Here is a 24827-nt window from a genome sequence, read left to right on the forward strand (position 1 = left end):
ACATATAAATGAAATTTATTTCTGTGATCAAAGCTGAATTTTCAGCATCATTACTCCAGTCTTCAGTGTCACATGATCCTTCAGAAATCACTCTAATATTCTATAATTTGCTGCTCAAGACAAATTTCTGATTATTATCAATGTTGAAAACAGTTGTGCTGCTTACTATATTTGTGGAAACCATGATATCAATTTTTTTTTCAGGATTCTTTAAAGAATAGATAGTTTAAAAGAACAGCATTTATTAGAAATAAAACTCTTTTGTAACATGCTGCTACTTTTGACCACTTATTTAATCTTTGCTGAATAAAAGTATTAATATTTTTAAAAAGACTTTCTGATCCCAAACTTTTGAGCAGTAGTGTATATAGTACATACGAGTTACAATAATTTACAGCATGAGGGCTTCGTGGTATCATCAATTTTTATAACATGCTAATATGTCTTTAAAGTATGTACTTTCTCAACACCAGTAAAGTACATTTCCAAACTGAAAATCAGCCACACTTAAAAGGTTACTTCACCGTTGACAAAATGGGCTTTCAATAAACTTGTCTGGCTAAACAGCAGAAAGGCAGGGACAAAATGTAAATCGTTGGTACCTGAACAGAGAAAACAGAGAAAAGGCTGTTGTCCTCCCTGTTGCCAAATAGGTAGAACAACTTTAATACCCATAATGCACTGGGCATGTTGCCATCCAAGGCCACTCCCACTAGTCTGCCATGGATACGCTTACATCAGTCAAATACCGCCATGCTTTAGTAGGAAATACTCCTTAGCAAACTTTTAGTCATAATGGTGTCGACTTGTATTATTCCTGGGTGCAAGAATTCAAAGAGTAAACGTTTAGCGGGAGTAATTTACTTTTGGTTCCCAGTGATGGATCCAGCGCCTTGTAGGCAGTGGATAAAGCCTGCAAAAAAAAAACAAATCGAAAATATGGAGAGAAAACAGTAATGGAAAATCTAAAAAACCTCCATGTTTGTAGTCAACATTTCAAACTGGATGACCACGAACACAGAGGGGAACGAAACTACCGTTCTGTCAGTTCCTCCCAAAGCAAAACGCCATCGCGTAAAGGTAAGAAAACTATTGCTACAGTGTTCCATTTTTACCATAATGCTGTTTAATAGAACAGAAAAACTACAATACAATTTTAAGTGGTAAACCTACCCTTACAATTTTATTAATAGTTTTATTAATAACCATCTGTCCATCGGACACAAAAATGCGGAAGGATAACCTGTAGTCTTCACAAATATTGTTTTGCGTCATCCATTGGACTTTTGCTGACAAATAAACGCGAATTTCTCTGCCCAGATACCATGGAGAACAAGTAAATATTGTTCATTTACATAAACTACAGACATTGTAATAACAAAAAATGGGTTAGTTTCACTTTTTAAAAGTTTCACTTTTAATTGTAGTCTACATTAGCATTAGCACAACTAAAAGTGTGGTAAAACTTGACTCAATTCCAGAAACAGATGAAACAAAAATGTCTCAAATAGTGTCTTAACATAAAGCTAGCCACGTCAGAGCCACAGTGATAACAGAGTACACTTTGCTAAATGACAGGATGACTCGAGTGGTTTCACAGACGTCATCAACAGAAATAAGTGAGTGAGTGTGTGTGTGTGTTTGTGTTTATATTACATTGCGGGGACCAAATGTCCCCACAAGGATAGTAAAACCTGAGATCACCTACATTGTGTGGACCAGCCAGCAGTCCCCACGAGGGAAATGGTTTAATAAATCTACTAAACTTTGAATTCTGAAAATGTAAAAATGCAGAAAGTTTTCTGTGATGGGTAGGTTTAGGGGTAGGATTAGTGTAAGGGGATAGAATACACAGTTTGTACAGTACAAAAACCATTATGCCTATGGAGAGTCCCCACAAAGATAGCGAACCAGACGTGCGTGTGTGTGTGTGTGTGTGTGTGTGTGTGTGTGTGTGTGTGTGTACTTGTACAACTATCTTTGTGAGGACCAGTTTGAGTTTTAGACCATTGGAGTGAGGACAAAGAGAGTAAAGTGAGGACATTTTGGCCGGTCCTCACTTTCTGAGACCCCTTTAAAGGCCTGTTTGAGGGTCAAGACTTGGTTTTAGGGATACGGTTATAATTAGGTTAAGGGTAGGTTTAGGGTAAGGGTTCGGGTTAAGCACTTAGTTGTGATGAGTAAGGTTAGGGTAAGCGGCTAGAGATTGCATTGTGTCAATGAATGTCCTCATAAAGATAGATGTACAAGAGTGTGTGTGTGTGTGTGTGTGTGTATGTGTGCAACTGTATGTGTGAGTATTACAGTCCAACGGGGCACAGTTCAGATACAGAGATGATAAAACATTTGGCATTGGTGTTTTTTATAGACAAATAAATATGTTTCTACAATAACGATGTGATTCAGTTAAAAGTCTTAAGATCAATGCTGAAAATACACCAATTCAAATATCCTTTCCTCCTGTCACATATGAATATAAGTGTTTAAATGGTGATAGTAATGATCTTTCTGCACAAATTTAACTTATCTTTATTGTTATCTGTCTATATTTGTGCTGCTGCTGTGTCAAACTAAACTTCTATGAAGAACAATGCTGAAGTCGCCAATGCTAGACCCTCAGAAAACAAAAACAGCACACGTCATGAACGAAAGGCTGTTTCTCTTTTTCTCTGTGGCACAGTAAAAGTAAATCTGGTGGAAAACTGAATAAAGCCTGATCTTTAAACCCTTGTCCAAACCCGTGGTTTTGTGGCTCCATCACATGGTACTGGCAGTATGGTGGTTTTATTCTGTGCAACAGTAGAAGTGTGATTAACATTAGAGTTTTGGATAAATCTATACCACAGGGTACAACAGGACTAAAGGCACACCGGGGTAAAAGGGACATTTTACTTTATTCTCTTTTAAACCACTAGATGGCACAAAAATTCACCTCAGCACTTTTCTTAAAGGTACTGTATGTAAGTTTTTGACTGTACTAAAGCATAAAAATACCATAATATGTTTGCAGATACTTAGTAAACATAGTTCACATACTAGTTTCTCTGAAAAACACTTCTACAACCAGTTATTTTACTTTGAAATGTGCATTCTGTGTCAGAATGTCGGTTTTTGTTTTGGTCTGTGCGATATCGCACGTTGCTAATTTGCCCAATAGTATTTCGAAACCTCAGGGTTATCAGTGGGCGGAAAACACAGCATATTGCAGTCATGGTTGCCAGAGAACAAACTAGTTTAGAGATCGCAGATTTTACCCAACCTAAAAAGCCTCCACACCGATCCAAAATTTAGAGGAAATAAAAAATATTAAAACGCGATATCAACTCATCACAAATCAATAAATAAACTCATCAACTTAGAGTGTGTAAGGCTCCTCTCATTCCATTGTCAATTGCGCTCGTTCATGTTGCATATCCTCAATCTGGCAACCCGCGTGAGCGTTGAGTATGAGCAAGAGGGGGCGGGAAACAATGAACTGCAATAATTTTAATTTAGACTGCAGTACCCATTTCAACCACTAGTTGTCAGTCTCACATAGTGCACCTTTAACAGCCACGTTTTATGGTGCGCGTGGAAATTTGCCTGTTCCTTGATGCGATCGCAAAGTTGATTATGTGCTAATTAAATCTAAGATCTAATGTTTTTAAAACGTTGTATATTTAAGTAGCAAATGAGAATCACTAAAATTATTGAGACAAAGGTCTTCTTAATGATTTTCAGTTTTGTGCAAGGTAATTGAAAGCAACAGTTATTCAATAATGGAAGAAAAAGTATGGTATCTGGGGTAAAAGGCACAACAATTAACTTAATAATAAACAGCCGGCTGACGTTTGCAGCCGTGGTGAGCAGGAGAGACTTTTAGAGCTGTATACATAGTTGCTGTGAAACAAAATCATACCATGAGGTTTTGTCCTACCGCCCACCTTTATAGTCACAGAGGCATGAGCAGAAACAGGAAGTTAATTACATTAAGCTGACGTCGAGAGATCGGATCATCAAACAGAACTGAAGCTAGATGTTGTCTGCACCGAAGCTTTCCACACACACGAAAACCGACTGGCTCAGATTACTCTCCGAACAACTGACAGGCACGCGAGAAGCACAATAATGGCGTTGTGAAAGCTCAGCAGAAAGAGTGTAAGAGGAGCGAGATGCTCAGATAGCCATGCCCGCCTCAAAGTGCTGATGCCACATTCAAAGGTCACCCTGAGGAAACTAATAAGAAGTCTGAGTGTGATAAAACAGCGCATCTAGGCCCATTATGCTTGTTCAAATATAACCTTTCATTGAGTGTGTTATATAGCTGTTTGTAAATGTAAAAGGTCTTAAAGGTCAAAGTTATTAAAGAACGAATCGATTCTGAACTGCCGAAACAAGTCGTTAGCAATTCCAGTCTTACTTCCTGTTACAAACCCATGTAACGATGGAACACATTTTCATAATGCCAGCATATGGTCTTCTTGGTCTATGGTCCGCATTCAGACTAATTTGAAGTTGCAGCTGAGACTGGAAGAGTTTGGTTTGTGTTGTTCATGTCGATAAGATGATGTTTTCTGTGCTGCCAAAGCAAAACCACTTTGATGCATTTCCAAAGGATGAGGACTTGGGCTCGAATTGATATGGAAAAATGACACCATTGTTCCTTTTTGTATCGTATCGCTGTTTATTAAGCGTTGAGTAAGATCCACAGCGATTAGTTTCCGACACACGCGGTAAGCGGTAGACCAATCATAACAGACTGAACCATCTGACCAATCAGAGCAGAGTAGGCTATAGAAAGGAGGGGTTTAGAGAGACTGAATCTTTTCGAACAAACCGTTTTTCAGGCTCTTTGAGAAATGAGGGGATTTGTGATGTGTAATAAAAGAAAATGAGAGTTTTGACCTTGGATGCATGTAAACCTATTATAGGACCCCTTAAAAACTAAATTAGGAACCTTTAAAATAGCACAATATGGACACCTCAATTATTCATAATGAGGAATAATTGAGGAAAGTGAGGAATCCTCAACAAAAAATATTTAATATTGTAAAAGTGTTCTCAGCTTGTTGTTATGTAGCTCGCGTGTTCTGGTTTCATGCTAGGGCATTTCAAGGTGGTTTCTTACCCCTAAGGGGCCGTTCACAATGCAACATGTTCTTGCATTTAAAAATGAGAGCCGCAGAGCAGAGAAATGCAATGTCTTGAGATCCGTTTTTAACATTTGGACTTCTTTTAACTTCTTTTAACTGTAATAAAACTGACAGTTGCATCCGGTCCCAGTGTTTTTTCAGAGCCATCCGTCTAGCACAAAACTATTAAAGAGCAGTGCAGTGGAACGCAAAAACCTGCTCCAAAAAAACAATTAGAACTCAAGTGATTTTTTTCACCCAAAAATGAAAATCATTTTGTTATTTATTCACCTACATCATTCCAAACCTGTGTGCTAATATTTTTTTGCTTGGAACACTAAACATTTTTGAAGAATTGTTATTGCAGCTCTTGCCAAACAGTTCACAGTGTCGAGGGTAAAAACTAAAACAAGGGGGAAAAAAGCAGAAACATAATAGCTCGTACATCTCTGATATATTTCTGAGCTCATATGATATTATATAGCTGATATAATATTACCTCATTCTGAAACTTATGTCCTAGTCTAGATCATGGTCACCATGAACTATAGTCATTTTGAAAGAGTTAGATATTTCATGAAAATAGCAGTATACAGTCTTGGACCAAAGGTGAGTAAATAATTACCATTTTTCTTAATAATTTTTTTCTTCAATGTAAGTCAATTGGATTTTTGTCTGTTTTATCATTTGGCATGTAAAAATTCAAGTATAATTGTCTGGTTAATATTATTTATATTTCATTTTGTTATGATTTATTTGAGATACATACAGTTGTAAACAAAATTATTCAACATGACAAATGTTTCAAGTGGCTTCCCCAAATTCAATTGAAAATGCAACTTTTAATGACATCTGCACTGTCAAAATTATTCAACCCCTTCATGGCAAGCATCCTTAGTACTAGAACACCCTTTTGCTGTTATGTCCTGCTGCAAACGAGATGTATAACCAGATACCAGCTTTCTTCAAATCCCACAAGAGATTTTCCTGATACTTCAATTAATCCATCTTGCCTTCCTCACGCTGCAGGTTTCCAGTGCCAGAGGATACAAAGCAGCCCCAGAGCATCACCGAGCCACAACATGCTCAACTGTAGACAGAGTGTTCATTTCAGCATATGCTTCACTTTTCTTCCTACAGACATACTGAAAAGTTCCAGTTTTGTTTCATCGCTCCACAGAACAGAATCCCAAAACTTCTGTGGCATATTCATATGATTTTGAGCACTTTTCTTGTTCTTTTGGGTCAGTAGTGGTATAACTCTTGGAGTTCTGGCATGGAAACCTGTGTGTGTGTTTAGTAAGTGCCTTAATGTGCAAGCTGAAACCTCAGTGCCTGTTGCCGCAGTCTTGCTGCAGGTCTTTTGCAGTCACTCAAGGGCTTTTCTGAACCTGCCTTCTCAGAAATCTGCTTGCAGCCGGTGATAGCTTCCTCTGCCCTGTCCAGGTAGTGTAACCATTGGAACTAGGTTACACTAGGAACATTTAGTGCCTTCGCTATCTTTTTGTATCCCGTTTCGTGTTTGTGAAGGGCAATGATATCTTCTCTAACTTTTTGGACCATTTATTTTTTACTTATTTCATACATGCTGTCAAACGTGACACTCAACAAACCTAGTAAGTTCAGATATTTCATGTGTTCTTGCTCAAGCACACCTGGTGAAACTAATGAAGCCCTTGATTAGTTGCATCAGGTATGCTTGAGACAACACCTGTTTTGCAGATTTGTGCTTTTGTGAGGAGTTCTATTCAGGGGGTTTGAGTAATTTTGAGACTGCGGAAGTGAATTAAAAATTACATTTTCAGTTGAATTTGGGAAAACCACTTAAAACATTTGTTGTGTTGAATTATTTTAATTACTTTTGTTTGATTTGTTCATTGCAAAAAATTAATTCAAATGGGGTTGAATACTTTTGATTACAACTGTATATATGTATGTATATATGCATGTATATGATCTATATAATTTTTATGTTATTATATATTGTATATGATTAGTGAAGGAGTGGACATTATGAGTGAAATTATGATATTCCTAAGAGCAGATTCTAACCTGGAAAAGGTGTTTCTTGCATAGTGCATGATGCTGTCGAAGTCATAGACCTCTCCGAGCGAGTCCACCTCACCAGGCTCCATCTTCAGGAAGTTGTACTCCTGTCCTATGAGATGAAACCAACAATGAGACTGAGGCAGGAAGTGATGTGAACTGTAAGAGCCCATACAGTCATTGTCAACAAAAGAGGCCGTCTGCTTGTTTTTTCAAAGTTTGTTTTTTTGGATGCATCATTATTACATTATCACATTTTATGGATTATTTCATTATTCTCTTTATTATTATAAACTCAGCAACAAGAAAAAAAGAAACAACTTTTCAGGATTAATGAATTATAGAATTTATTTGAATTAATTAGAGAGAGATGAGAGATGTATGTGTGAGTCTGATCAACATCTCTCTCAACAAACAATGAAGGTGTGAGTTTAATTACTTCAAAACCAGTGATGTAACCCATTGTTGCAGAGAAATATAATGCATTCAGTATGTGTGTGTGTGTGTGTGTGTGTGTGTGTGTGTGTGTGTGTGTGTGTGTGTGTGTGTGTGTGTGTGTGTGTGTGTGTGTGTGTGTGTGTGTGTGTGTGTGTGTGTGTGTGTGTGTGTTTACTTCAATGAAAACAGTGCATTAATATAGAAGGGCAATTAAACAGACTTGGAACAACTTGTGCATTAAACAGTTTTGCTGCACACCTTCCAGCCAATCAGAATCAAATATTCAGACAGACCATGGTATATAAATAATTATGTAAAATTCAAATAAGACTTGCAGATCTGTATTGGAAAGAGTTTAACCCATGGCTGTATCTGAAATCGCCCCTCAATAGCCTTAAATAGGGATTTTTTTCAACATGCTTTGGAGATTAATATTTTATAAATTAAGTGGTTAATCGTGTGTTTTGTATGTGTGGTTTTTTTTTTCACAAACAAAGACAGGCTTCACTTTATAAAATTGAGGTTAAACCACTGGAGTCACATGGATTACTTTAATGATGTTTTTACTAGCTTTCTGGGGCTTGAAAGGTGTAGTTGCGTAGCTTTCAGTGGGGGGACAAAAAGCTCTCAGATTTCATTAAAAAGATCTTCATCTTTGTGTTCCGAAGATAAACAAATGTCTTACGGGATTGGAACGACATGAGGGTGAGAAATCAAGTGACAGAATATTTCTTTTTGGGTGAACTAATCCTTTAAGACCCAACAGGCTTACAGGCAGTGGACATTAAGATTACAGACTTAAGACACTAAGAGTTCCCTGATCACCTGTGTGAATGTGGTATAGACCTGCAGATGTGAACAGAGCAACAAAATGCAATGTCTGTAACATCCCCCAAACGTGCAAAAGTTCCTTGGTGGAAGAGTGGAGCAACGTCTCACAGCAAAAGCTGGCAAACCTGGAGCAGTCCGTGAGGATGAGATGCAGTGTAGCACTGGAAGCAGCTCGTGGAAACACCACATACTGACTGCTACTTTTGATATCGACTCCCTCTTTGTTCAGGGACACATTGTTCCAGTTCTGTTCCTCAAATGTCTTTGGAAGCTCTTTAGTTTATGTCTCAGTAGTTGAATCTTTTTATGTTCTTACAAGTACTGGGTGGTTAACATGGCAACACTGAAGCACATTTCTTCTTTGTAAAAATATTTAATATAATTAAGAGGGTGAAACAGTGTTAAATTTTATATTTTTATGTTATATCATTAGCTTTCTAAAGCCACATTAATTTCTAAAGCCACAGACATTTTCCAAGCAAATGTCTGAATGCATGGCTCTGCTGAGAATCAGTTTGTGCCATATAATGGGGATTATGAGATCCTTTTCCACAGATGTCTAACGACAGTCATCATTTCAGGATATCTTGTTCAGTAATGCTGCCTAAAAAGTTGTGAAGGATTTTGGGATCTACATCTAGGTGCACAGCTAGTCAATGTCAAAATATACCATGGTTGAGATATTTCTAGGCGTACAGGGACCGTGTAAAGATCTGGACACTGAATTAAAGTACTGAACTTCATTGCATTTAATACAAAATGCCATAAAACAAATAACTTCTGCAAAGAAATGATAGTTTCTTTAAATTAACTTTGCTCCATCATTTTTGCTCAGTTAATATTCATAAGCTGGTGTTTTGGCTATTTTTAGTGGATGAAGTCATTTGCATATTCTTAGAACCGCTTATACTAAATGAGGCAAGGGTGTAAAGTATTTTAACAATACTTTAATAAAGGGTGAAGATGTCAATTTTCCACGGCTGGACATCACTTTTGGCCACTACTCTATTTATAAAAAAAAAATTATGCATGTTATAAGTGTCTGTACATTTGAGTTATAACTCTATATTAATCCTGATGTTGCAACCAACAGTCAGAGTAAAACTCTTTTTATTAAGTAAAACTAACACATATTTTTGCCCAACATTCATGATAAGAAATGAGAGGTCAGCAGTGCAAAATTTGGGCCGTGTTGTACAATCGGGTTGTTTTCCCTGAACGATGGTACAAAATCGTCTTTTATGCTTGTTGGTGGAGTGCTGACCTCACCTCTACAAATGACCATGACAGTATTTAGTTCCACGTGTAATCTGAACCTCCAATACAGATCATTTCAGGCAAACGTGAGCTATATTTGACTGTTTTTTCCTACCTGGCTGAATGTTGTCCCGTATAATACTGACATGCTCGTCTCTGTCGGGTCGCGTGTGCTCATGCCAGAATCCGATCACGTGACCAAGCTCATGGACCACAATTCCAAACTTATCACAGTTCTTCCCGATGGATATAGCCTGCGGACCCCCTCCTCTCCGGCCAACATACGAACAGCACCTGCAGAGGTTCATCGACATCACAATTTATATTCCACTTAATCCTGCATGACTCAAACCAACTGAGATATTAAACATTTCATTGGTCACAAAATGATTGTTTTGTCTAAAACCTCATAAAAACTCTTGTTGTGATTGACATCCTTGTCATTATCTTTCAGTCATGTTTGTCATATTGATAAGATGTGCATTGCATTTATCATGATGATTGGTTGAATATCACACAGATAAGTCAGGGATTATATTTCATCCAAAAATCAAGGGGAATATATTATTATCGTTATTAGAAATATTGTTCATTATAAATATGAATTCATTGCAAATGTTAATCTGTATAAATGTTCATATTCTAATTCATATAATATTCAAATAGGCTATTTCATGTATAATTACTAAATTTAATACATATTTGTTTAAAAAATAATACATATTAATTATAAATATAGCATTTGTCATAAAAAAATGTAAACCCATTTAAGGACCAATTTTGCATTTTTGTCATGATAATTAAGCACATTTTCCACACAAAAAATATCATTACTGTAAAACAAAAAATCTAATTTAATTACCGCTAGGACAAACTTTTTTTCTTATAACATAATTTGCATAAACTACATGTGTAAAACAAATACAGTAGTACCACAATGTATAAATACTTTATGTAATAATCATTCTTTAAATACATAAACTCTAAAAATGCTGGGTTGTTTTAACCATGAATCTGTGTTTTGAGTCAAATTTGGGTCAAATATGGACAAACCTAGCCGGTTTTTTTTACCTAATGGTTGGGTTTGTCCATATTTGGCCAAAATTTGTGTTGAAACAACCCAGCATTTTTAGAGTGTTTTTTTCACATTACACAGAAGCATAAAGTAACCATCATTTTCTTTATTCATAATATAATTAAAAAGAAAATACATAAAATGTTCCTTTTGAGTGAAATACTGTTCTTAGCATGGATCATGTAGCATGTTTATGTGTAAACTGGCCCCTTTCCGATCTCTTTTCAACAACACACAAGCAAGCAAAGTTACAAACTGACACAGAACACAAAGTGAACTCGAATAAAATGTCATGCATCGTTTGTTTTGTAAGTTTGCTTAGAGCTACGTGTTGCAAAATCCAGAGAGAAACAGTGTCCCTGTGCGCGATGCTACAGCAGTAAGACACACACCGACACACAAAACACACAATCAAACAATCCCTTTCTGAAAGCGCTGGGATATGTGGGAGAAAAACTGCTGAGAGCTCGCTTCCCTGTGATCTGCGGGCACACACACACACACACACACACACAAACCCACATGTGGGTGCAAAAGATCAGTCTTTAATCATGGAGCACCCAGCGGCTCGCTCCAGAAACTCTGCCTTGAACTTTGCACAGCACAGACAGGAATCGCCTGAAAAAAATCTTAATGTTTTGTAACCACACACACACACACACGCACACACACAGAGATTGTGTGCCCATCATGCCCCCAGTACTTCCACAGAACTGAAAACGCCTGGCAAAGCCTGCACACTGGTATAGTTTATGAAGTTCCCTCGCTGCCCGAGCGCAATGACCGTCTACTTAAACAGTGAGAAAGCAAACAATCTGCAACATTTGTCTCTGTCAGTATGACTGACTTTCTTCATTTCCAAACAAGCTCATTAAGGAAATCATTAATCATTAGTTATGCATTTGTCTCACTTTTAATTTCTAGCATTGTATACTCTTCTTATGTGAATTGAATGCGACTTCCTAAAGGAAACTGTTATTGCTCTGAGATGTTGCTCTTTAAATCACGTTTCATTTCTGGAATCAACTTTCTTTATCCTAAAATTCATTGGGAGCAGTAAAATAGACCATTACTGTGACCGCGAGTGACATTGTTGATATACAGTAATATATACATAATAACTAATACACTAATAGAATATGAATTACACAGTTAGGATCATTTGTTTTTGAAGGATGATGAGAAATGGTCATATTAAAGTCTCTGATATGTATCTATTATCATTTCTTGTATGCATTATCATTATTACTACATACATTAAAGCTGCAGTCCGTAGTTTTTCCTCTTTGTCGCCATCAAAATTTCTGTCTAGGTTTTATATATATATATAAAATTGTTGTTATTAAAGGGTGATATGTAGTATTTTACAATGTCAATCAAGGTTTCTTGCATCAAAGACATAATTTAGTCAGTTTCTTTTTCATAACCATTTACACCCTCTTTCTGCCCCTCAGTAACAAGCTGTTTTGCTACTAAGACCTTTTTTAGTGTGTAAACAACAGGCCGAGATGCTGTAAACGCAGACACAAACACAGGTCCAAATGACACATTTTTGCATCTAAGTTTCCACAAATGGTCTGTGGGGTCTGGGTTTGAGTTGTGGACGTTTCGTCAAACACGTATTTCAGAAGATCAAAATGAATGCTGTTTTCCAGAAGACAGAAACAGCTTAAGAGCAACACCGACGTGCCAACACGGTCTCCAGGGGCTGATTTGTCTCCAGCGGATGTGATTGTCAAGCTGAGGTCTGAACTATTGAAGCATCTACGGGAACCCATTGTGCATTGTGTATAAAACACACATGTTCAGGTGACAGTCCCCGTAGCGAACAGTGTGATACAGGCGGCTGATGTTTCCTCAGCGAAGTGTAGAGTAATCGCAAGGTCAAGACAAGAGGGCCCACACACACATAAACACACAAATCCATCTGTTGGCACACAAAGCAGATAAGCAGGAACAGAGGAACGGATCGAATGAGGAGGATGGAAAACCACTTGAGCGATAAATCAGGAAGGGACTGAAAAGAAAGAGGAAAGAAGGGAAAGAAAAGAGTGAAAAGCTCCACTCCACATGAGCAAGAGAAGCAAGCTTGATTCCTTCCTGGAAGAGTCAAAGGTTTCGGCCTCCTGCTGTGGAAACTCTCTCACATTGACACAAGACATGGACACACAGCAACACATACACACCCCTGTGAAGCTTGCAAACATCCTCTAACAAGCCCATTACGAAACACACACTTACCCACACGGCCGGTAGGTGAAGACGATGTAGCTGTCCTCTACTGTTCTGTCAATGAACGTCACACATGTGTGTTTTTCCCAGTGTCGCATAGCCTGTCTGAATATGGCTCTCTGGCTACCTGTACAACACATACATATACACATATATACACACACACACACGCACGCACACACACACACACACACACACACACACACACACACACACGGACTAGGAGTGAGCAGTGTGACCAAACATTTAAAGTCACCATGAAACCAAAACTGACCATTCTTGTTTTGTGTGGAATATTGCAGTATTTATCATAAATGATTTATCTTTGTACACCAGTATTTATTTAAATTCATGTGACCTCATAATCTTTAAACAAAAAAACTTCCCATTCTTCTTGAAACGACATCTCTTCTCTCATGACGTGTTTACTGGCTTGAGGGCGGGGCAACCGGTCACTCACATGAATTCCACCAATAGCAAACTACAACCATCCAATCAATTCCCCATAAACAAAATCAAGTCCCGTCCCGTCCTACATTTTTTCTTGTTCAAGAAACCGTTTCACTTGGATATACATCACAATAGGGAAGAAAAGACTAACGCTACTTCTGTTTCATGCCGACTTTAATGTGCGGTCACCATTAGTGCAATTTAAATTAAAAAAAAGATCTGCAGTCATTGTCCATTTTCAATAGTGTAGTGATATATGAAGCACAGCTCACACAGAAGTCCCTTTCAAACTAGGCAGCTTTATGTTGGAAACATAGCAAATTCGTGAGACCATCTTAAACTTGTTGCATAGTCTGTGCAGGGAAATCTTTCACCCTCATGTAAAAAATTATTTTTAGTCTAAAGCAAATTATGTACGTAAGGTGCGGCTCGATTGGGCTGACCGATTTTAGACACATGAATGTGTAATTTCTTCCACAAACCCTTTCTACCCCAGACAGCACCATAGTGTCGGCCCAGATCCGGCCCACATCTGGTACATCTGGATTTCACATGGCCCAGAAGTGGGCCGGATCTGGGACGACACTATGTTGCAGTCGCGCCACCAGCCCCGCCCTCCTTTCCACATAAGTACTTATGTGGAAAGGAGGGAGGGGCTGGTGGCGTGATTGCTAATAAACGGAGGAGCTCTGGAAGGATAAAAGAAGAGAGTCCTTCACTGTATGCACTCCTTCTTTTATCCTTCCGGAGCTCCTCCCTGGGACTCGAGACCGGTGTGGCACGCAGGTGACACTCATTAGCACTCGCGCTACTGCCATGGCTCTCGGCCCTGCCCTGCTTGCCACAACCGACAATACAATGCAATCATATGCTGTTGTTTTTCACTATAAATAGCTGTTTATGTGTACGTGACTTACCACTGAAGTTCCCACTGATGACATAAGGAATGACACCCTCAGGCCACACCCTCTCAGTTCTGGACGTTGCTGCCCTCTTCCTGCGATGGGATGTCGTATTGTTTGGACTGGTGTCATTGGAAAGTGAACCTACCATTTCCAACATCAAATAAACAGATGGTTGATTATGAAACCATTAGTCTGGAGCGTCATCACATCACATCCTCACAAGTTTCAGAGAAAGAGAGATCACATTTAAACTTCTACATCTTACATTTACATGTAAATAAATAAGTTGTCCTACCAAATCCACTTTTGCAAAATTGTATGGGCCTGTTCCACTAGCATGTGGCAACCAGAAACAGCCCAAATACTTTCTACATGACACTGATTTCAAATAAAAACAGAAAACGTATTATGCGGTTTGGCCATTCATTTACACGATAATGGTGTTCTGGGGGCCTGAAAATGCAAACTTTTGAAAACAGGATTCAAAGTGCAAGTTTTTGAAAATTATACCATTATCGCCTCCATGTAAAACTACAAAAACGCTAATTTGTGAAAAAGGTGACGTCATGTGTAAGCATATTACGTGTTTGGTCTATAGGCGTGTAGTGTTTCTTTACCAAGTGACATCGCCAACTACTGGCCTGGCAGCAGAATACAGCGTTTTTAAAACTTCTTGCAGATCCGTGTGGATGGGGATCGTTTTGACAATGTTGTCATCTGTACTTGAAAAACGCAATGCAAAAACGTTTTCCTTTTTTGTACATCGTTGTCGTGTAAACATACCCTAAATCAGGGGTGTCCAATCCTGTTCCTAGAGATCTACTTACCTGCAGAGTTCAGCTTCAACCCTGATCCAACACACCTGTCTCTAATTATGAAGTGCTCCTGAAGAACTTATGGCTCGTTTCCACTGAGTGGTACGGTACGGTATGATACAGTACAGTACGCAAAAGTTTTGAATGGTACCATAATGCCGAACCGTACCGTACCACTTTTTTGGTACCCTTTCGTTGTGGTACCTAGCACAGTGGTACGGTACTAAAGGGTGGAGCTAGACTCACTGCAGAACGATAATTGGTTGACAGAGTATCGTCACTTGTGCGTGCTACAAGGGGAATGACAACAATAGAAGCGCCATATTTTAATATACAGTTGAAATATAATTCTACTGTTATTGTTTCAAATAATTTAGTTTTAAGAGTTTTTCAGGCGAGAATGTTGTTGTTTAAAGCTCAAATCTGTGGTTTATTTATAAAGATTTATGATAATTTGATCCTATGAGATCCACTCCAGGCGTTCAACGGTCGCTCGGCGCCCGCCTCGGCGCCCACCTGGAGCAGCCTTTCCTCGGCTAGTCATTCTGACGTTTGCCGCTGACTCTGAGGTCTCTGTAGTGGTAATTCGTCTTGTGTAGCCCTAACAGGCGATCTTTGGTCTTGTGAATCTATAATTCGTTCCCTGGCCAATCGTTTTGGCTGAGGGCTAAGTGAAGTTTCATTTATTTAGGCTATTTAACTTTACCGTTGTAACGTTAGACTAGCGCTGAATTTGTATATTTGACTGAATGGTTTGCTTTATTTCTTATTGTATAGCTTCTTGTACCTTTTACTTATACTTTTATAATGGCTATTATTGATAAAACTGAAATTTAACTAAAAGAGATAGAGTTGAGTTTTGTAATTTTTTATTTTATTACAATATTATCACTGCAATGTTGTTTATTGCAACATTTGTACAAATGCACATATTGCCTGGAATATGTTTAATATTATTAAAATTGAAATGAAAAGATGCAGGGTTTTATATTTAGTTTTGTTATAAACAGGCTAACGTTATACATGCAGTGAATAACAATCAACAGGCCTACGCATTGCCTGAACCACATTTGTGTGCCTATAATGTTTACAATTTATGTAAATAAAAATGAAAACAGGCAGAGTGATGTTTTATAAGATATTTTGTGTTATTGTTGCCTAAAATGTGCATACAGCTATAACTGGAGTAGCAGAGGAAAGCGCTATTCCAATACCGGACTCGCGTCCTCTGGAGTCCTACTCCTGAGTTGGACTTAGCAAGTCCGAACTTTGCGTACTTGGTATTGAGAAACGCCTAATGTCGGCGCTTGTCTTCTTTTGACAAACATGCCGAGAAGCAAGGACAAGATCTGCTTTATGTCATCCATTGTTGTTTACTATGTCGCTTTCTTCTTCGTGCGAAAATGACGTTGATCAAGTAGGGTACTGTTGGCGGTGGAAACGCTAGACGGATCATGGTTTACCTACCCGACCCGAACCGTACTGTACCATACTGTACCGTACCGCTCAGTGGAAACAAGTCATTAATTAGTTGGGTCAGGTGTGTTGGATCAGGGTTGGAGCTGAACTTTGCAGGATGGTAGATCCCCAGGAACAAGATTGGGCCCCCTGATCTAAATCAATGAAATTCATCATTTTTAGTGTGGGTTCAAATACTTTTTTGGGGCCAATGTATGTTTCAGTTACAAAAGTTATTTGAAATTGTCTACTAAGCTTAGCGATAACTACTAAATTCATATCCATTTCAACAATCACAGAATAGCATGCTAATTTCAATTGTTTTTTTTATTTTATTTTGAATGCTGACTCCTACACACACACATATTGTAATATTGTAAATTGAAGTTCAATTCTGTCCCTTGTTCCCATTTCCTCATTATCTCTTGATTTTTTCCCCCCTCTGCAAACTTTCCGATCTTCAGGGGTGAAAACATGATAAAACTAAAGGCTAATTATGAGAAAAATCGCTGTCATTTTGCCAGATTCCAACAGTAACCTGTTGTTGTATTTGGGAATGTGGGTACTGTTTCTTGATTTCTCTTGAACTTTCTCTATTGTTTATTAACATATGGTTTCAAGTTCTTTTCATGAGTCTCTGAGTGCCAATTAAACCTGACACAAAGTTTATATAAACCATTCCCATACACTAAAACTCCCACATACATACACACTTACCTGTATCGGTATGATTCAGAATTGTGACCGTTCTCTGGGCTAAATTCACAATGCGGTCCACTTTAAACATGCGCATATCTTCCTCATCCAGTGCAATGTCTCCAAGATAAGCCACTGCAACAAACATAAAGAGCGCTTTTAATTTCAAAAGCAATGATTATATAGATGGTTCATTTTTCAAGCAATGATTATGTGGAGAGATTTACATTTCCTCATGTATTTACTCGTTATTTCATCTGACTCCATAAATGAAAAGGTTTTAATGATGAAGTCAATTAGAATAATCAAATATAATAATTTATTATGTCCGGTAAATGTGTCATGCCAATTTCATAATCAGTTCAAAGATAATCAATACAAAACTTCAAATGCTCTTGAATAAAGAAGAGAAATGTTAACCCGACATTTAAGAAATACATGAAGCTGAGAGTTTCACCAACTCTCAGCCTCACGGGGTGATCTGAGATACTGAAAAGGCCCTGAGCTCTGGTTGCATTTCATTATATAGACAGACCTCATTTCAAATGCAAACATGAGTTCACAGTGGAAATTCACCTTAATTACTGTCCCAGACTTACTTGGGGCAACCATTTGCTAACAGTGGGACACTGTTAACACCTTCTGAGAGCAGAGAGCCATTTGCCTGGAAGAAACACCCTTCTGTGAGAAAGATATTTCTAAACTATTAAGAACTTTATTACCTTTTGGTTTATTTCTTTGGGAATGAGAAATTTGTACCAGTCGCAATGAGACGTTTCAAATGATACCAAACATGTATAACACTGTATGATAATAGTTCACATTAAAAACATATATATTTTGGGTCCTTTGTCCGCTCGAGGAGTGATTGTTCCTAAACTAGTTTTTCCAGTCTTACACGGGTCACGGGCTGGAGGACAGAGGAGCATGGAAACGAGGAAGCATCAATTTGAGTATTGAGCACCCCTTTTTTTTGTTCTCTGTCCTGTGCCAAATCGTTGTCAATGTTCCTCGTGTATGGACGCTTTGCCCATGTGTCGTGCCAAGCTCCAGTCCAGCAAGTGTTGCCAAGTCCGTGGCTTGAAGCGACCACATCCCACTCCCCGGAACCGATTTTAAATTGGAACACAATTTTTACCCCCTGAAACAAGATTTTTACCAAGGGACTCCCCTGGAACGTGATTGGGCCAGTTTTGGCTGTGATTGGCCTAGTTCTGATTAGCAATTGGGCAGGTTTTGTTTTGCAGACATAGAAACCCTGAGTCCTGCTGCCTGTTGCCCTTGGCTGTGTTTCCGAAAAGCATTGTAAGCCTAACTTGATCGTAGAACCATTAGTAGCAATTGTTCTACGATCAACTTAGGGTTACAATGTGTTAGGGAAATGCAGACCAGGTCTGTTTTTTCTCCCCATTGGGGAGGTTTAGGTTGCGTTTGGTTGATTTGGTTGGTTAGTTCAAATATGAACAACTGTAATAGTGATGCTTGCTAAACACAACTAATGAATGATGAAACAATCATTTGAACTTCAAATAATTAATTTGCATGATCTGAAAATGACAGTCTTTTAATATCATTTGTGCTTTTATTTATGTGAGCTAATTCACGAGGATTGTGGCGGATGGTGTGGAATCTAATTTATCGTGTACTTTGTAACAAGGGGTGCAGAGTCCAGCAAGCTGCAGATAGACACCTCGTCATTTTTTAATGATCATCTACGATAGCATTTATAGCTGGCGTCATCACTCGTGCCATGATAAATAAATCATCCCTCAAAAGAGAGCAGCTGATTAGCATTAGGAAGTTAAGCGAGCTATGATTTCGACTGCACGCCTCTAATGATCTACACAACAGGACGCTGGTGACCTACATGGAAATAGATGCATTTGTAGAGTTTAATTAGCTCGTCAGGGACTAATTGCATCTTTAGAAGCGTTGCCAGTTTGATTGGGATTGAGACTCAACAGAATCTTCAGATTCAAGGGCAGCTAATTAACACAAATGCGCACGATGATGGAAAAAATTAATTATAATTGAATGGAAACGTATTCTTCACATAAGTGGCATTTATATTTTCCCCCCAAAAGTCCACTTTTAAATGCGTTTACACCAGGGGTTTTGTAGGAGAGGAGGTAGGAGGTTTTGTCTGATTGTCATCAGAGTTCAGTCTGTTTGGTTGGTCTGAAAAGCGACATAATCCCCCTGAAAATCCCCCATAGTCCTTGAGATGCCACTCCTAAAAATACACTCCCACTCCTAAAATATAAGTCAACTATAAATTGTTATGCATAGAGACAAGAGCTGCAGGATTAATCGTTAAAAGATCGCAATCTCAATTCAAACACACACGTGATCTTATTCCTAAATGACAACGATTCACCGATGTATATTAAACCTTTGACAAGTACGATCACAGCCCACATTAAAGTTTGTGTTGACGCTGCCACTAGTATCATTATTTCAGTCTTCCAATAATTCATATTTTTAGAGAAGTACTTTCATAAAAGTTTATAGTTCGGATATGAACAGTGATGTCTAAGGTAGCGATCAAAATAGAGCAAAAATCAGCGTTTGAAAGTATAACTTGACACTTCAAATAACAATTGTATCGATTAAATCATTGCACCAGTAGGTGGCAACAAATTAATGTTAAAAATGTGTTTGTCATTGAATCATTCAAAAAAATCAATAAAAAAATGCTGATTTATCCAGTAATGAAAGAAGTAAAGTCTTTATGATTTGTCAGTGAATTGTACATTCAAACTGATTAAAAAATTATAATAGTTTAAAATAATTAAATATTTTTAAATAGACTGCAGCAATTAACATTTTGTCCGAAGTTCTCCGAACCTCTAATAATTAAATGTTTTTTTTATTCTATTTAATATATAAATGTTAATATTCTTTGCATATGTTAATATTCTTTACATATAAAATGTAACTTTCAATTCAGTTAACATTGTATCTTTTTAACTATTTGAGTTGTCAAAGAAACAATTCAATTCAAAAAACTGATTCAAATTTTGTAAAGCATGTTCCAGCCCAGAATAAATATTCTTTAAAGGGGTTTTACAGAGAACATACCCAGTGAGTAAGCCAGTATAACTGCCAGTTAAAAGCACTGAGAAAAACACATGAAGCCTTTCGAAACATTGAATAGTTTTCCAGAACTGCTCAAGATCATGCATGTACAGGAACATACATTACTGTTTGAAAGTTAGGAGTCAGTAAGATTTATGAAGCAGCACAACTGTTTTTAACATTGAACCATGGAACCATGATTTCTGCCAAAAACTAGTTACAGTTACTAATGTAAACACATAATGAATAATATTCCCATATCCTCCAAAATTTAAGAAACTTTCAGAATATTTCTGTCCTTTTAATTTTTATGATAGTCATACCGAATACCAAGTTATCAGTTTTTATGTAGCAACGATATGCAAAGTATCCAAGCTACTTCACCCAAAAAACATGGTATTACCATGGTACGTGTATAAACACCTAAGGAATTTCAACGGTATCATGTATAAAAAATGTGTATCTGTGTCATAATCGCAGTAATGTATATTTCAAATACTGGACTGTATCTTGTTTGGGCAAGAAAACGCTACACACTGTTTAGTTAGCCAACACCTGGAAAGTAGCACACATTCTTTTACTTAATGATGGTTGAAAAAAGAAATTTTGAAGAGAAAGACTTTACGAGACTCATAACACAGGCTATTTGCTACTATACGAAAAGTGTTGTGGCAGCAACAGAGAGAGTCTGTGTGTGTGTGTGTGTGTGTGTGTGTGTGTGTGTGTGTGTGTGTGTGTGTGTGTGTGTGTGTGTGTGTGTGTGTGTGTGTGTGTGTGTGTGTGTGTGTGTGTGTGTGAGACGGATCAAACAGACTCCAGTCACCTCATAACCCAGCCTGAGGCAGGAGGTCAGCGGGACAGACAGACCTCAAACTTTCTGCACCGCACAATGAAGCAATTATTATTATTCGTACACCAAACACTCGGCTGCCACTGTGTTGTCGTATCAAGAGTATTTTGATACTTTATTTATTGGTGTCACACACATAACACTCATAAGCAACTCTGCAACTCTAGCTTTCCAAGCTATGATCTACTAATACCTTATTTCAACCCAGTTTCCAAAGACAAGTAGGTCTGCTTTACCTGTCCACAAAATAAATGTAATTTAGAAAATATAAGTTTGATATAAGTATGGGGACCGCAACATTTTTTTTAAAGACATTATTACTTTTATTCAAAAAGGATGCATTAAATTGATAAAAAAAAAGTTATAGTAAAGACTTATATAATGTTACAAATAATTTATATGCTGTTATTTGGAACTTGATATTTAATCAAAGAATCCTGACAATAAATGTATCAAAAAATATGAAGAAGCACAACTGTTTTCAACATTGATAATAAGAAGAATTGTTTCTTGAGCAGCAAATCAGCATATTATAATGATTTCTGAAGGATCATGTGACACTGAAGACTGGAATAATGATGCTGAAAATTCAGCTTTGATCACAGGGATACATTACATTTTAAAATATATTCCAATAGAAAACAGTTCTTTTAAATAGTAATAATATTTCACAATATTACCGTTTTGCTGTGGCTTTGATCAAATAAATACAGCCTTGATGAGCAAAAGAGACTGCTTAAAAAATTTGTTTAAATTCATACTGACCCCAAACATTTGAACAGTAATATATGTGGAGAGGGATTTTGGACCAATGAAATATCATGGTGGGCGTGGCTAACCAGAGCAACACAGGAAATAGAAACCAAACACGGCTAATAAAATGTTCTGTTGCTCTTTGCTTGTCACTAATGCTTAGGAAAAAAGCTTGTATTTACACAGAAAGTATATTGAATAGTTATTTAACTATAGTTATGCTATGCTTTAAAACAAAAGTTAGGTCCAAAGTACAAAAAGAAAGTTAACTATTTAAGGGGCGATTGAATAAATTAAATTGTAACGGTTTATCTCGTACAATACTGATGAATCAATGTGGTAAGACAACTAGAATTAAAAAACTGCATAATAAACAGCAGTAGTCCATTTAATGTAACATTAAACATTAATTAAAAAAAAATTCAAGATGCAAAATCTTGCACAGGGAAATCTGGGAACACCGTTGACTGTCACCGACTGGAATAACTGCATGAGTCATTTTTAAAGGGATAGATCACCCAAAAATTTAAATTGTCATCACTTATTTACCCTCAAGTGTTTCCACACCTTTAAGATTTTTTTTTTCTTCTTCTGTTGAACACAAAAGAAGATATTTTGAAGAATATACAGTTGACGGTAACCATTGACTTCCAAAGAATGGGGGGGGGATTGTCAATGGTCAACTGTATATTCTTCAAAATATCTTATTTTGTGTTCAACAGAAGAAAGAAACTCATGGTCCAAAATAGACGTTTGGAACAACTGAGTGAGAGTGAGTAAATGATAACAGAATTGAATTTTTTGGAATAACGATCAACTTTGTCATGACGCATCAATCTACTCATTTCCACAGAAAAGAAATGACATCTATTTACCATGTACAAACCGCAGTAAATGTTAACACTCCTTTAGAACATTCAAGTGTTCGAGGACGTGACATAAACATCAAAGAAGCATTTTGTTAATGTAAACTGGTACCTGTTAGAAACACTATTTAAATGTGAAATGTTTCATTCTCTCCTGAGCTCTCTAGGTCTGCAGACACACTTCACTGAACTCTGCTCTAAAAACAGAACTAAAAACAGCTGACAGAGCTGAAATGACAGGGTTTAACTTCTCAAAGTCCAGATCCACACAGACGACCACAGGCCATGAGAATCCAGAGAAAACAGCTGCGAGAACAACAGTGTGGCTATATCGTAAACTGTAAAGCGAATCTTCTCATCGCGATGTCCTCACTAGTGCCACGCAACATACAGATCGACCGGTGTCATTATGTCATGAAATTATTATATGAGCAGGTTCATTTTAAATCAAATATTAAAAAAAAAAATCCTGTCATACATTTTTTCTTGCTGAATAATCCTTTCACTCGATAACAAATATTATGGAAATAAAAAGTTTTTTTTTAGACTATTGGCAAATTATTATTTTCTCCTAAATCAATAATTTAGTATAATAGCATAAATATTTACTTGAAATATTAATACAATTCATATATAATTCAGATATATAATCTTAGATGTGCTTAAAAATAGTATTGTAATGAGGCAGGAAATAATACACTTACAATGAAATCAACTTAACAAGATATAATCTCTGAAAACAGGTCTCAATATTTTATGCAATTTTACATCACATGTTAATAATTTTGTTTGTAAGATAATATTAGATATTTGGTCTTACATTATGTTAAGTGTCCTTAACTACTATGTAAAAACATTCAAATTAATAATTTGATACAATTTTTTTTAAAGGTTTACACTTTATTTTAAGATGTCCTTGTTACAGTGTAATTATACATTTAAGTACCTATTATTTAACTGCATTTACTTACTATAGGGTTAGGGTGAGGATTAAGTTTGGTTTAGGTTTAGTTGCATATATGTATAATTTATAATTATTACTATAGTAACTACATGTAACATGTAGTTACAAATACGTGTAACAAGGGCACTGTAAAATAAAGTGTAACAAAAAAATACCTGCATGTAATGACATCTATTATTACACTGTTGACCCTTGACCCTTAACCCTACCATACCACAGAACCAGTCCCTAGCCTTACTAAACAGTGTGTACGTGTTTCAGCAAGTGTTTTGCAACAAGTACACTGTACCTAACCATTGTTTTTTTTTTATGTAAGTACAATGTAGTTAAAGAAACCTTATATAAAGAGTGACTAGATATTTACTGGAAAACAAGAAATCGCTGATTTGTTTTTGCAGTGCACTCTCTCTCTCTCTGTCTCTCTTATATGAGAGTAATTCTACTAAATGACTTTATATGAGGTTGCATTCTAACAAATACAAAGGTGTAAATTCTCCCTGACAAGACCAGACAAGCTCAGAAGACAGATCTGGAGGAACATGCCAAGAACAAAAGATCCTCTCGCTAACCCTAACATCCCACACACACACACACACACACACACCTTTCGTTGTCAGGACATTCATTGACACAATGCAATCTCAAGCTTCTTCCCCTAACCATATCCATCACAACTAAATGCCTAACCCGAACCCTTACCCTAAACCTAATTATAACTGTTTCCCTAAAACCAAGTCTTGCCCCTCAAACAGGCCTTTAAAGGGGCAACTATTTCAACTTAATAAAACCGTTTAGAAATCATTTGGATGGTTTAATAAACTGTTCTGGTGAGAATGGTGACTTTCCCGGCTCCCCCCAGCGTTCCCAGGCGGAAAACCAACCTTGCAACATGAGGATTAACATCCCGGTAAATTGGAAATAGGAAGTCTCGTGAGAAGAGAGAACGAGCCAGAAACACAAACTGCTTTACGGCAATTCGACATTAACACACACGCCGCCCTC

The 24827-nt window shown here is 37.2% G+C and overlaps 1 protein-coding gene across 3 annotated transcripts in view; it reads right to left on the minus strand.

Annotated features, from left to right (window-relative positions):
* bmp1a (bone morphogenetic protein 1a) overlaps window positions 1–24827 on the minus strand; it is a 93167-nt gene that overhangs the window by 47078 nt on the left and 21262 nt on the right. For 2 of the 3 annotated variants that reach the window (XR_013201129.1, XM_077223674.1), the window contains exons 2-6: window positions 17336–17449; window positions 14358–14486; window positions 13000–13117; window positions 9799–9977; window positions 7164–7269 (exon numbers count right to left, since the gene is read on the minus strand). Coding sequence is in view for 2 of the 3 variants with exons in the window: in XM_077223674.1 (XP_077079789.1) it covers window positions 7164–7269; window positions 9799–9977; window positions 13000–13117; window positions 14358–14486; window positions 17336–17449 (646 nt within the window). In the remaining variant the exon portion in view is untranslated. The remainder of the gene's footprint in view (window positions 1–7163; window positions 7270–9798; window positions 9978–12999; window positions 13118–14357; window positions 14487–17335; window positions 17450–24827) is intronic. The other variant, XM_077223675.1, reaches the window with a different exon arrangement.

Source organism: Siphateles boraxobius, unplaced genomic scaffold, assembly GCF_051911475.1.
Source record: "Siphateles boraxobius isolate OS27281-9 unplaced genomic scaffold, OSU_SipBor_1 9, whole genome shotgun sequence".
In the NCBI taxonomy this organism is placed as follows: domain Eukaryota; kingdom Metazoa; phylum Chordata; class Actinopteri; order Cypriniformes; family Leuciscidae; genus Siphateles; species Siphateles boraxobius.